This window comes from Ctenopharyngodon idella, chromosome 1, assembly GCF_019924925.1.
Source record: "Ctenopharyngodon idella isolate HZGC_01 chromosome 1, HZGC01, whole genome shotgun sequence".
NCBI lineage: Eukaryota > Metazoa > Chordata > Actinopteri > Cypriniformes > Xenocyprididae > Ctenopharyngodon > Ctenopharyngodon idella.
Genome location: NC_067220.1, coordinates 44,284,803 through 44,299,061, shown reverse-complemented (window position 1 = coordinate 44,299,061; position 14,259 = coordinate 44,284,803). Strand labels below are relative to the sequence as shown.

General features: G+C 36.1%; 2 protein-coding genes across 2 annotated transcripts in view; both read right to left on the bottom strand.

Moving 5' to 3' along the window:
- Positions 1 to 14,259, bottom strand: part of LOC127515784 (B-cell receptor CD22-like) — a 224,895-nt gene that overhangs the window by 139,880 nt on the left and 70,756 nt on the right. The gene's annotated exons all lie outside the window — the stretch shown is intronic.
- Positions 9,788 to 14,259, bottom strand: part of LOC127515940 (B-cell receptor CD22-like) — a 71,254-nt gene continuing 66,782 nt past the window's right edge. The window contains exons 8-13 of the mRNA XM_051900125.1: positions 13,618 to 13,875; positions 13,284 to 13,526; positions 13,098 to 13,200; positions 12,879 to 12,924; positions 12,229 to 12,485; positions 9,788 to 12,117 (exon numbers count right to left, since the gene is read on the bottom strand). Of these exons, the coding sequence (XP_051756085.1) occupies positions 12,060 to 12,117; positions 12,229 to 12,485; positions 12,879 to 12,924; positions 13,098 to 13,200; positions 13,284 to 13,526; positions 13,618 to 13,875 (965 nt within the window). The 3' untranslated portion in view covers positions 9,788 to 12,059. The remainder of the gene's footprint in view (positions 12,118 to 12,228; positions 12,486 to 12,878; positions 12,925 to 13,097; positions 13,201 to 13,283; positions 13,527 to 13,617; positions 13,876 to 14,259) is intronic.

Genomic DNA, 14,259 nt, shown 5'->3' with positions numbered 1-14,259 from the left:
TTATGTAAGTGACTGTTTTTTATTTGACAAAATGAAAAAAATAAAAAATTGTGTGTGAGAGAGAGTTTGCCACATTGAGAATGTTGTGAAGGCTCACCCCTTTATTTGTATGTATGATCTGCATTGTGGTGGATTTACTGATTTTTACTGGACCAATTAGAAAAAAATTGCTCTGAATTATAGTATTTCCCATGCATTTCCTATGGGATCCCATTTCTGTCCACAAAAGCCAAATTAATGAGTTTTTTCCCAAACACTTAACATTGTTGAACTGAGTCCAATTTTTTTTTTTTTTTTTTTTTATCTGTGTGTGTGTGTGTGTGTGTGTGTGTGTGTGTGTGTGTGTGTGTGTGTTCATGTGACAAACTTAAAAAAGTAAAAAAAAAAAAAAAAAAAAACTTAAAAAAAGACAAATTTAAAAAATGCCCACATTTGTCCTGAAGGCTGCTTGAAATTAAATATGACTCTATTCCTGCTGAAAGCCTCCAAGTACCAGATAAAATAATGTAATGTATAATCAGTATATATTTATTTATCCAGTGAACATATATGCATTTATATTTGGTACCAAAATACTAGATTTGAGAGGTGATCATTTTTAGAAATGCATCTGTAATTGATTAACATTGATTCAAATTCAAATTTACTGATCATTTATCAGAAAAAAAAACAAAAACAAAAAAACATCTATTTATACTAATTGTAAATAGCCCATCTTGTTGGCATAGGCTATTTACACTAACTCCACCCACCAACGTCTGGTTTGGCTAGAGAAAATTAAAAGACGCCCGCTACACGACAGCCGCAGTGCTGTAGAGAGAGTAAGACACGTGGAAGTAACTTCTGACGCAATTGATCTGACTTTTGCTCACTCTTCTCCCTTTTCTCATCACATATCAGATTGGAAAGGCATTTATTTTCAATAAAAATGAAGAAAATATTTAAAAAATGGAAATAGAGGTAGGTATAAGGAGGACTTTATTGTCCCAATAAGGCGGCATCCATTTAATAATTTTAATAAATATAAGGAAACACTTTATTTTGATGGTCCGCTTTAGACATTCTACTAACTATAAGAAACTTTGCAACTTCATGTCAACTAACTCTCATTACAGTATTAGTAGACTGTTAGTAGGTTAGGTGTTTGGGTTTGGGTTGAATAAGTTGAAATGTAGTTGCAAAGTTACTTATAGTTAGAAGAATGTCTAAAGTGAACCATCAAAATAAAGTGTAACCAAATATAATCATTTACACACTTTTGCATCCTGTAATGTACAACAACACTGAGGGGCAAATAGAGTCCAGCACTATTTACAAGTATAAATAATATCTAACTATTTGCACGTATTGCATAGAAAATACTGCTAGTTTTACATTATGTAAATGAAATCTATTGCTATTTTTACTTATTGTAAAGATCAAATCACTAAGAAAATGCTGCTATTGTCACTTAGTGTAAATAGACTCTATTGCTCTTTAAACTTGCAAATAGCTGTTGCTGAAAAATATAGTCCTAAACCAGGGATGGGCAACTTCAGTCCTGGAGAGCCACTGTCCTACAGTTTAGCTCCAACCCTGATAAAAACTCACCTGTCTGTAGCTTTCTAGTCATGTTGTAGACCTTTAGATGGTTCAGGTGTGTTTGGAGCTAAACTCTGCAGGACTGATATTGCCCATCCCAGTCCTAAACTCTGCTAGCTTTTCAACTTAAACAAGACCAAATACTCACACATGACATTGAGCTCAACAGCAGGAGAGATGAGATTGTGTCCGTGTACAGCACAGCTATATCTGCCTGCATCCTCTCTTCTGACTGACTGCAGCAGGAGTTCATTGTTTCTGTCTCTTCTCTCAGTTAATGGCTGTGAGTTTCTGTACCAGATGAATGTTGCTCTGTCAGTCAGATTACAGCTGCTTTTACATGTCAGACGGACTGAATCTCCCTCTGTCACTCTCTCAGGAGACTCCACCTGAAGATCTGAACACAACACACACATTATATCTAGTGCTGCTGTCATACACTGATTATTATTCAACATAATGCACAGAAGAAGAGAGAAACCTCATGAAAGTCACCTGTGACAGCAAGAGTCCCTCCTGGTTTACCAGTATATCTTCCATCAGGTTTATCAGTGATGAATCTGAAATAGTACTCGTGTGAATCCTTCAGTGTCACATGACTCAGTCTGATGGTGCAGTTCTGCTGTTTATCTTCCAGATACTGAAGCCTCTGACTGTATTCAGGGTCCTCAGACAGATCTGGATACTCATCATTTTTCTCCTTAATATTTGTTTTGCTCCAGAACTGTAAATTGCTTACAGTTTCCTCTTTAGTCATTCACTCACCGTGAATCATGAGCAGAAAGATCAGAGGAAGAGGAGGAGCCATTCTGACTGACATCAGAGCAACACCTACAACAAATGAACAGTGGCTTATTTCTGCTGTCATGAATCAGAAGTTTTAAACTTGATTTTAATGTACTTTTCATAGTACATGTAAATATTATCATTAGTTCACTGCCTGTGTTGGTGGTGTTGTTTATTGAGGTTTGGTTTAAAAAAAACTGTGGTTAAGCTACTTTATCACACATTCTCCATTTTCTCAAGTTCCTTTTTCCGGCTAGTGTAAATCAAGCCCCATCTACAATGCAAAGTGCACCTTATACACACGACAAAACACACACAATCCTGCTCTAATCGCTGATCAATAGTCAGCATTTGCAATTGTTCTATTACACTTACAAGCAAAACATGGCCAAACATTAAACACTTACACAACCACTACAATAAAAGAAGCAGGAAAACAAATATTAAAGAAAAATCTATTAATTTTATCATGCTTGTCCTCAAATAAATGTCTTTCCGGCTGAAGACCAGCTAGAATTTTAAACACCGGTTTATGCTGTTAGACCACTAAATGATAAAGCATTTTAACCAAAGCTGCATTTACTCACTGAGCTCAGAAATCGTGTTAAATACATCATTAAACAACATTTCATCTAAAAAAAAAAATGAATCCAAATCTAATCAAACACAAGCTAATCGAGGTCTACAGCTCTACTAGAAAGATATAGGTGGTAAATTTGATGAAGGTTGGAGCTAAACTCTTCAGGGAAGTGGATTTCGAGGCCAGAGTTACATCTTAATATACTGTATATATCAGCTCAGACCCCTTCATGTTTTCACCGTATGCTAAAATACTTTCAATTTTCATTCCAATCTACACTCCATACCCCACAATTACAACACAAACAGCAGCTTTGAACATTTTTCAAAACAGAATCATTCACACCATTAAAAAATACAGTTAATTTAATAGAAAGCTATTTGATGATAATTAATCTAAAGAACGATTAGTAAATGATGCTCTTACCTTTTTTGCCAGCACTAAAATGACCAGGTTGAAACAGCACTGGGTTCCTCACACTCTGAAACACATGTGGTTAACACCTTATGTTTTAACATGTGGTCTTATCTATGACACTTCACCTAGTGCTGGTTTAGTTTATCAAGTCAAAAGAGTAACATCACGGAGAACACATCAGACTAAACACATAAAATAAAAGTTAAACTGAGAGAATCTCTACACCGGTTCACAGAGGTGCTCATGTTATAATGTTTTCAAACTTATCTGCATCTTCCTAAAGAACCAAGTAAATAATTGCTTGATTGGGTATTTGATAAACTATGAACTCAGGCGCCACTTAAATGACACCTTTCTGAAAACCGAAGAGTTTTAATGCATTCTTGCCATTCATTTACGTGTTTAGTCTTTTGAATGTGAATGTGCGTAGACACTTTCTTATATCTTTTTTATAAACTGATATTGCCAAATTACTTGTCTGGCCCGCATAATACAAAAAAAATTAGTCGTGTCCACGGATCTATGCGAACTGAATTAAATTTGATAACGTTTTCTCTATACATAAGGAAAGGAAAGGTAATAGGGGACAGCAAGTTCTTATATAAACAATAAGAACTTCCTGATTAAGTACTAGAATATTACAGATGCTTCCTCTGAATGTCTAAACATCAATCTCATGAGATCTTCTAAGCTTATTTTTCTAATAGTGACCTTCATAGTGTCTGATTCTCTGTTGTCTCTAACTGTAAATATAGTCATAGATACAGTTTTGTATCCATATATTTGTATTTAACTTGTCCAACTTCAAACTAGCAGCATCTTTCAGTGTGACCCTTGTGAGAGACGGGCCATTTCCGAAATCGTCCCCTTTACCCTTTCACTATTCACAATGCAAAAGCATTGGCATATAACTTTCCTCCCATCTTGTATACAGAATATTTTTCATCTCGTGTCCCTTTAAGTGCTCAGAAGTAAGCAGTAAACCCTAGGCCTGTTAAAATACTCACACTTGCGGTCTTTGCGCTTGATCACTTGTCTACTTACATGACGTATTTCCTGTATTTGGTCCAAGTGTTCAAGCAGGTGTGAAGATTGCAAGTGTGTGTAGAGCTTTTGATAACCTGATGTACAAATGCAAAGTGTTTACACAGTTTTATTTTGATTACAATATCTAAATTAACTTAGAGTGGAATGTTTTCCTCAACATTTTGGGGCATGAACATGAACATGAACATGAAGCATGATGGGATACACAAAGCATATTTGAGTGTTTGTAAAGGGCACTGAGTGTTGACGTTTTTCACACCTGGGACAGTCTTGTGCACTTCCTGTCACATGCAAACGCTCTCAAATAGCCACGACCTCAAGAGTGGGTATTTGGACAGACCCACCGTAGTCCACTTGAAAGACGATGGAGCACCATTTTCTGCACCAGTCACCATTGTATTGTACACTCATTATTGCGGTGCATTATGGGATTGAATGAGTGCTCTCTACACCACTACAAATGTCTGTACCCTAAAATAGTGCACTATAAGGGTGAAGTTGCTTCCTCTGACTGAGGAACGATTTCAGAACACATCCATGGACAGACGAGTGGTGACGTATAGATGATGCTGATGAACTGTGAATATCTCAAGGATCAAATATCTTAAGAATGTCTATATAATATCTACAAGCTATCCGTTAGCATTCCCATTCATCTCAAATGACATTTGTTTGGCTGACTGATGCACGCAGACCTGAAGTACCAGCTCTTTAAGCTCACATGCAACATTTGAAACATGAAACATTTGGGTGAAACTAGAGTAATATATCTGAAGTTCTTCCTGTAGAGGGCGCTAGCGCTGCGTTGCTTTATTCTTTCATTATGATAAGACTAGTGACGTGAGAGTTCATTTATGAAATGATTTTGCACACCGAGGACATCTGCTGACCAAACAAAGACAAAGCTGACAAGCAAAGGAAAGACAGGCTGAATATTCTAATACGATATCCTTTACAATTTTCATAATATGTATAACTCACTGTGATGTTTTTATATACACTAGAGAACAGTGTATTTTTTTTTTTTAAACCAAGCAAATTTATTTCACAAAAATTGTTGACACACCAATTGTTATTGGTACTTTCACTTTTATTTCATGTCTTTCTAACTGACAACGTAGTCTCAGCCTCAGACGTCACACCCAAGGACCGTTGGCTGAACGTTTGATGCGTATGGCACACTTAACCGGTGTTGTGCTGAATTTCGACTCCCTGCCAAATTATTACCCTCCTCACTGAAGTCACTGCCTGATTCTAACCCCTAATCCTAAACTTACCTACACTAGTGAGGTCATAATCTGGCGGAGGTCAGAATTCAGCACAACACCAGAACTCAGTTTGTCTGATGACAGTCAGATTGACAGTTGTGACGTGTTTGTAATTCACTCCATCTCACACGGAAAAAGCACAAGTTGTGAGAAATCAAGATTAACAAAAACGCAACATAAAATACATGTGCCTACTTCTCTGAGGTGAATATATCTGTTGTGTTCGTTGTAACTAGAAGTTCACATCATTTTCACATCTGTAACTGTCATACTGACGGTCATCAGACAAACGTTCTGGTCCGGAGATATTTAAAGGGTTAGTTCACCCAAAAATGTCCTCACTCAGATGTGTCATAACCTCAATTAATGTACTACTTGCTTTATGCAGATCCCAGTTAGCCCCTCTCATTCTCCATCTTGGGAGCCAGTTCTCTTCTACCTGTAAGTTTTGATGTTTTATCTTAATCCAAATAGGATTATGATCACTTCCAATTGTATTATCTTTAAAAACATCCCATTAACTTATCCCTGCTAATTATTCTGAAACTATTTTCAATAGCTGACTCCTTTCCATGAACTGCATCATAGTCCCTCTCCCATCATTAGACATACTAATTGGTTGTTGTCATCCATAAACAGCAGGAGAGGTGTGATTGTGTCCGTGTACAGCACAGCTATATCTGCCTGCATCCTCTCTTCTGACTGACTGCAGCAGGAGTTCATTGTTTCTGTCTCTTCTCTCAGTTAATGGCTGTGAGTTTCTGTACCAGATGAATGTTGCTCTGTCAGTCAGAGTGCAGCTGCTTTTACATGTCAGACGGACTGAATCTCCCTCTGTCACTCTCTCAGGAGACTCCACCTGAAGATCTGAACACAACACACACATTATACACTCTAAAAAGAAATATGTAGAAAAATAACACATATTATGTGTAGCACTCTAGTTTACACATTTTGTGTCAATATTGCATAAAAATGTGTTGGAAGAAGGTGTGATCGAGACCAGACCTTCCAAGACCAAAACAAGACCATTCAATCAAGATAATTCATTAATCGTGTGACTATTGAACATTAGTGATGAACACCTGCTGTCAATAAGCAGAATCACCAAAGGAGAAAAACACACATTTGAAGTCACCATCATGGAGATCAGGGTTTGCTTTAGTTGAGCTCTTGACCCTTGACTTTTTAATATTAGATTTTGTTTGGCTGCTGTAATTCAGTCATAACAGCCAGATAAACAAAGAGAAAAGATGAGCAGGTGGTGTTGGTTATGTTTTCACATAATCATTATTTGACCTGAATACTGAACTCATTTAGAGCCCAATCTCTGAGTTTGATTTACATTATTGATTACAGCTGCACTGTGATTCTACAGCAGAAGATCAGCTTTTTCAATATAATCTGAAGGATTTCTCAAAAGGTGTTCTGAATTTTTTTTTTTTTTTTTTTTTAAGTACTAGTTTTTAACCTTGTACAGATGTCACATGGACGTCAATATCGGACGGTAAGAAAACATCATAAAAAGACGTAATAAAAGCTTTCATGCTGGCTCTTCAGGGGATGTCTTTACAACATGTGACAAAGACATTGAAAACAAAAAGACGTATTTTGGATGTACCTTTGCTCAGTGGGGAGATGTAAACAAGCAATATATATTACATCCACAAACAAACTCAGGAGAGTAACGTAACACTACTTGTTTTAAATTCCCTGTATGAGTATACGGGAAGGACCTTTATCATGAAACATCTTATAGTGTATTCCGCTGGGTGGCGTTAGTTTCCACTATTCCGCCATTGTGTTTTACTTTCACTTTCACCAGCCGTTTGCTCCGCCGTTTCTTCAGGTGTTAATGTGCGTGATTGAATGTAAGTTTATTTAATTATACAAATTATAAGTGATGCATGTTTATTATGTTGTTCTGTTTAAATATTCAGCTTGTGCAACCGAATTTAACACTGTGCACGATTTTATAATATGAGCTATATAAGGTGATTCACGTGCATATGTTCACTGCTGTTAATCCCCTCTCTGTGATATTGGTACATGTATAACGTGTCTGTATAGTGAGTTGCTCTTTATGTTTATGTAACTTAATGTTATTAGACATACACTGATGCATATTTCTATTCTGTTTATTTCAGAAAGACCACATTCAATACCTTGTGCACATAATAGAAAATCTGTACAACTGAATGATGCCAAGTATAAACAAATATAAATAGTTGAACAGTTCCATGTCTCCTGTCACGCTTCTTACCGGAGCCCCGTAGTGGATGAGCATTCACCTACCTATATTCAGTATAGCTCTTTATACCACTAATATCATAGACGAGACGGAACAAATGAACTGAGGAAACACAAGGCTTAACTACATGAGGAACACAATCAGGATGAAGCAGAACGAACAAACTCGGGGTTATAGGATTACTTTCAAGTTGACAAAAACAAACCACGCCAATCCAGCTTTGTTGGTACCATGATCCCAGCTAACAGAATTTTTTTTTATAAGAACGTTCTCCAAATACTCAATGCAGGTGTTTGAATGATTGAAAGTGTTTCAGGAACATCATACTAACCTTTAAATAACATTCTACTAACATTAAGGAAACTGGACATTTTCATGTTCTTGGAATGTTACAAATCAACGTTCCTAGAATGTTGAATTTTAAATCAAAATTAAGTTGAAAGAACGTTTGAGGAACATTTATACCTTCAAAAAACGTTCCTCTAACGTCAAGAAAACTGGACGTTTTTAATGTTCCAAGAACCAACACTGAATATTTACAGAACGTTCTTATAACAGTAGCTGGGATACTGATCATCAAATTTCTGTCAACTCAAATTTCTGCCAATCACATGCCTTGCAACAGAAAGAAACGGTGATTCACTTGGGAGAGCCAGCGCGATTCAAAACTCTTTTGCTGAAGGTTAAGAGATTGAAGAATTTAAACGCACTTACACTAAAGAAAATTATTGTCCATGAGGACAAATGAAAGAAATTATCTTGCTCTATGTTACGTCCCTATTAGTCTAGGGGTAACCGCAGGGACATTGACAAACCAGAACTGAACTAATTACAACAAACTTGTACAAAAAAACAGAAGGAGACTTAAGCAGACCATCAACAAAGCTTGAGCGTAAGAAGTGAAGCTTTACTGAATATAATTAAACGTATTTACAGAAAAATCAAACAAGAAAAAAGCACAAAAGGGTGAAGAGTGAGCAAGAGTGTTGCCAACAAAAAGAAACAAGGAAAACCAAAAAGCCAATTAACTAAAGGCAGAACATCTTACTGAAAACAAAACAATAAATCTGCCTACTCTAACGAAAACAAAACTTACAATTGGTGACAATCACTCCTTGCCTGATGTTACTAGACAGAGCTGAGGTCTACGTGTTGCAACGTGTAGGACCCCTAACCTGTTCCCAGTTCAAAAAAAAAAAAAAAAAAAAAAAAAAGAAACTGAAAAGCTTTACAACAAAAAACACAAGCAGTACAAAAGGATCTTCTTTTATGTATCTGCAATCTTGGGTTTTTATAGGCTTTGGTTATCTCAAGTCTCTGTGTGTGGATTGGCTAATCACACAAGGCAGGCAGCAATTGGCTGGAACGACTGCAAACGGATGAACCAATAGAGGGCAGACTCCTGCAACAGAAACACACAGAGAGAAAACAAAACACATACGCCCTCTGTCAGTGCAAGTGAAAAAGTTTGTGAAGTTAGTTTATATAGTTGATAATATATAGTGACAGTGACTCAAACACGTAAGGTCACATGTAGTCATTTTTAAAGAGTTATCTATTGTTTCTACAGCTTATTTATATTACATATGATTATATATTAATATTCATTTAAACTAAATGCTTAATATTAACTGTTAAACTAAAATTGCTTGCGTATAATGGATTAATAATAATATAGATCATATAATAATTATATAAATAATATAAAAATAAAATAATTAGCATTATCAGTAAAGCCAGACAATTTCATCGTTATCATTATTATTATTATTTTTACTATGTAGTGACCTTTAATTTGGAGGAAGAGAAACTGGGGGAGTGACTTAATTGCATTGGATGTGTCAGTGTCACATTCCTCACATCTGATTGGTCCAATTTTGGTTTGAGATCTCTTACCCAGAACAAAACCTGCCCTGGAGCAGGTTAGCCGTGGAGCGTAAGTTTCATTCCTTTATCAGTGAATCTTCTAAATTCAGGATGTAAGGCAGTGTGAATTGAGTAGTAGTGTCTGTATTGTTTTTGTGTTTGTTATTGTAGTATAATTGTATGTTTTTATGTGGCAGCCTTTTGTCCAAGACAAAATTCCTTAGGGACCAATAAAGTAATCTTGAATCTTGAATCTATGGCGATGAACACTTTCATGGTACCTAAAACCCAGGATTGGCGCAAACTAATCTGAATCTTACCAGGTTAGCCAGCTAATCATGCTTCATGGTACAACTGGCGGACTGAAAACAAGCATTTGAAAACGGTTTCAATGTGCAAGTTTTTGAAAAAGATACCATTATTGTATATATGTAAACAACAAAAAATTTGACTTTGTGGAAACCGTGATGTCATGCGCATGTGTATTACATGTTCAGTCTACAGGCAGAGGTGTTTCTTTACAAAGTGATATTGCCATCTACTGGCCTGGCATCAGAATACAGCATTTTTAGTAATAGAATCATGTGGATCCTTCTGGATTGGGATCATTTTGGCAGTGTTGTCAAAAGCAAAGGAAAAACTTTTCCGTTTTTTTTTCCGTTTGAACACACTGTATGTGTTCACTCATTTGGATTTTTTTATTTATTTATTTATTTTTTTCTGTACTGAATTGGAGAAATAGCTCATACTTCAATGTAATGTCAATGACTTCATGTGTAGGAGCAGGCTGTAAAATATCAGGTACCTGAATAATAATGTTATATATTAATGTAAAACCCCTTTAATTGATACAGGTGTATTCAAGTGTGAAAGCAACTCAACAGACTCAGTTGACTTCTGTGAGAGTGTTTGGTGGCAGATCATATATAATAAAGAAAAAAGATGTTATCACACCTTAGGATGATTACATAAATCAATAAATATGCATTTAGTTGCATATTAAAATGTTGCTTTGATATTGAAAGTATTTGTTCTTAATGTGCACATACATCATATCATACATCAATCCATATAATTTGCACACATTAGTTATAGAAATGCATTTAATACTGATAAGAAGTACAGATATCACTGGACTATTGTTGGTAGCTCATGTCAAAACATCCTTTATGTAACTAAAATAAATGTGATATTGTCATAAAAAGTTACAAACTGACATTTTAATTCATAGTATAAGTGATATTTATTGGCTCAACCTTAGGTGAGTGATGTGAACAACATTTTTCAGATTTTGATTTTATTGTTCTCTCTGAATAAAACAAACAAAAAAGAAAAACTATAAAGCAATTCAAATAACTTTATATTAATACTTAAAGATTATATTTAAAAAGAGAGAACATTTAAAAAATAAAATAAATAAACACAAACACATACAAACATTACACAAATCAAAAAACAGACATCACAGCACACGATTCTCTCACAAAGGGTCACAGAGAACAAATGAGTCTTAAGGCCTGTTTCCACCTGGTCACAATGCGTTTCCTCTGATCAGATAGCTATCTGATTTATCAAAACGACTCCATTCACATTTGGCCACATAAATATGTCTCCACAAAATGGATATAAATCCAATCTTTAATTTAAAGGAGTTCACGTCACTGAAAGCAACATGTATGAGCTGCATTTTATTATCAGCTAGTTTCAAAATCAAAGACTGCAATAGCAGAGAGCGCGGCAACAGCACTGGTAAGATCATTTAGTTTTATTACCTTTAATGAAGATGATTGTGTGTTGAGCGTCTGCGACTAACTTTCAGTTTCATTTGCGGCAGTCTGCGTGTCGGCCTGCTGAAGAGATCCTCAGCTGCTCATCTGTGGCGATGCAGTAACGCTGTCATATCTGACATGATATTTAGCCTATCACACACTCTCACACGTCTATTTTTTAGCTATTTTGGGAAGAGTAAAATTTACATATATGGTTTCAACAACCAGATGCATTTATACTTCAGATTTCAGATTTAAATCTGTCTCAAATGCGTTTCGGAGGCATTTACTCCTGGTCTATTCACGATCGGATAGCTATCTGATCAGAGAAAACGTATGAAGTTACCAGGTGTAAACAGGCCTTTAATGTGTTGAACCTGTTTGTATTGGTTGTGGTTCAAACAGATGGGTAAATTATTGCACAACTATCCAATCCTCCATTTCCCAGCAGTCCAGATTGATGTCTGAACACAGGCTTCATGACGGTCTGTCACTCATTTGACGCTGCTGTAGATCACTGATGCGTCTTCCACAGTTTCAACAGCTGATCGCCTAAAAACAGAGAGAAAAAAACAAACAAAACAAACAAAAAAACCAACAATAATGTTATAGCCGATATGATCTGAATGTGCTGGTTAAGTTGTTTGTTAGTTTGTGTCTCACCTCACGGCAGCATCAGTCTGATAAACTCTTATATCATCATACTGACATTTATTCTCCTCTGCTCTCTCCATCTCTTTCTTTCCGTGATGTTGGACAGTTGCGTACTGGATCTCCTCAGTATCTCTGGATTCAGGAGTTTTTCCTCTGAATCTCTTTGGATTCACACTGGCATACGGAGCATCATTGGCTGAATCCGGTTCAGAAAGAGGCTCGTCAAGGACTGAAACTCTCTGTGACGCGTCAGAATAGAGATCATTCTGAAACACAAGAAAATAAGTCATTATTCATTAAGACATGCAAATCAGTTTGATCTGAAGTCTGGATTCTTAGTCTAGAGCAGTTTGTCTCAAACTTTTCAGATTAATATTTCAGAAATATTTCATCAATTCACATTGTAAACAGAAGGAAAGGACAGAATTTTTTTTCATGTGTCACACCACCTGAGGGCGCTGCACATGCAGTTTGAGAATCACTGATCTAAAGAGAGAGAAATATCAGTTTATGATTTTTTTTTCTTTTTTCTGGATTGTGTTAATAAAGACTGATAATGTTAGTTTCCCATCAGTCTGTACAGTTACAGTCTGAAACACAGATAACGGCTGATCGATTGATTTTCTGCTTCTGTAAAGTCGTGTGTCTGGATGATTTACCTGTGTCACTGTGAGATCTTCAGTTTTATCACTCCTTCGTTTCCTCCTGTTATAAAGACAGACATTAACAGAATATGAATGAATCTATTTAAAAATAATCAAAACATGAATTTTGTTTTTAAAGATTACTAATCAAACATATATTGGTCATTTTTTTGTACATCAGACCAAAATTGTACTTATACAATCACTGCAGGATTTTTTTTTTATTGAGCTCACATTATTAAGAGGATGATGATGATGATGATGATGATGATGATGATGAATAATCCTCCAGATGTCGCTGCGATCACAATCACATTCCTACCAGCATCATGATGAACTGAAAGACGAAGATCATCATGATTAACTCTCCAAACTGATGAATGATGTGAAGATACAGGAGTGTGTTAATAAAAGCTTCACCTGTGACAGTTACAGCGTCTGATCTCTGAGATCCATGTTGATTGTGAGCCTGACAGTAGAAGCGTCCACTCTGTAGTGCACTGAAACTTTGTCCAGATCCAACAGCTGAGCTTTCATTCTCCTTAAACCAGCTGAAGTTCAGAGCAGGAGGGTTTGAATCACTGCTGCAGATCAGAGTCACTGAATCTCCTGACACTATTTCACCAGATCCATTTATCAACACTGAGACGTTCCTGGGAGGATCTAAAAAGCACAAAAATTAAATATCACAATAAATATTAGAAAATTATGAATATGAAGTTTTTGGACAATGTGCAGATGATCATTAACTCACACATGACATTTAAAGTCACAGTATCAGAGTCTTTCTCTCCATGTTTATTTCTGGATCTGCACTTGTATTCTCCACTGTCATCAGAGCTGATCCTTGAGATGTTGTAGATTCTTCCAGATCCTACAAACGTTCCTCCTTTAAACCAGCTGAAGTTCAGAGCAGGAGGGTTTGAATCACTGCTGCAGTTCAGAGTTACTGAATCTCGTGACACTATTTCACCAGATGGACTGATGGACACTGAGACGTTCTTTGGAGGGTCTAGCACAGAAAAATACAAAAACACTAACAATCAAAGTATATTAAGGTTTCACAGACTTATAAATCATGCTCCAATAATTTATGATCTGTGATGGAGATCACAGGATTCACAAGAGGATCTACAGGAGAAATATGTAACCCTCAAGCAGCCTTCGTATAGCAGCCCTTAACTGTACCTTCATGGACAAATTTGGGCATGTTATATTGAATGTATCTACCTCTGAAAGCACCATATTTGTATGTAAAATATGCTTATTTCTATGTCGTATTTAATAATTAATATCTTGCAGTAGGACTTTGACCTCACTTTTAAGTGTGTGTGTGTGTGTGTGTGTGTTTTGTACAGTGACTGACTGGCATATTTTTTTTATTTTTTTTTAAATT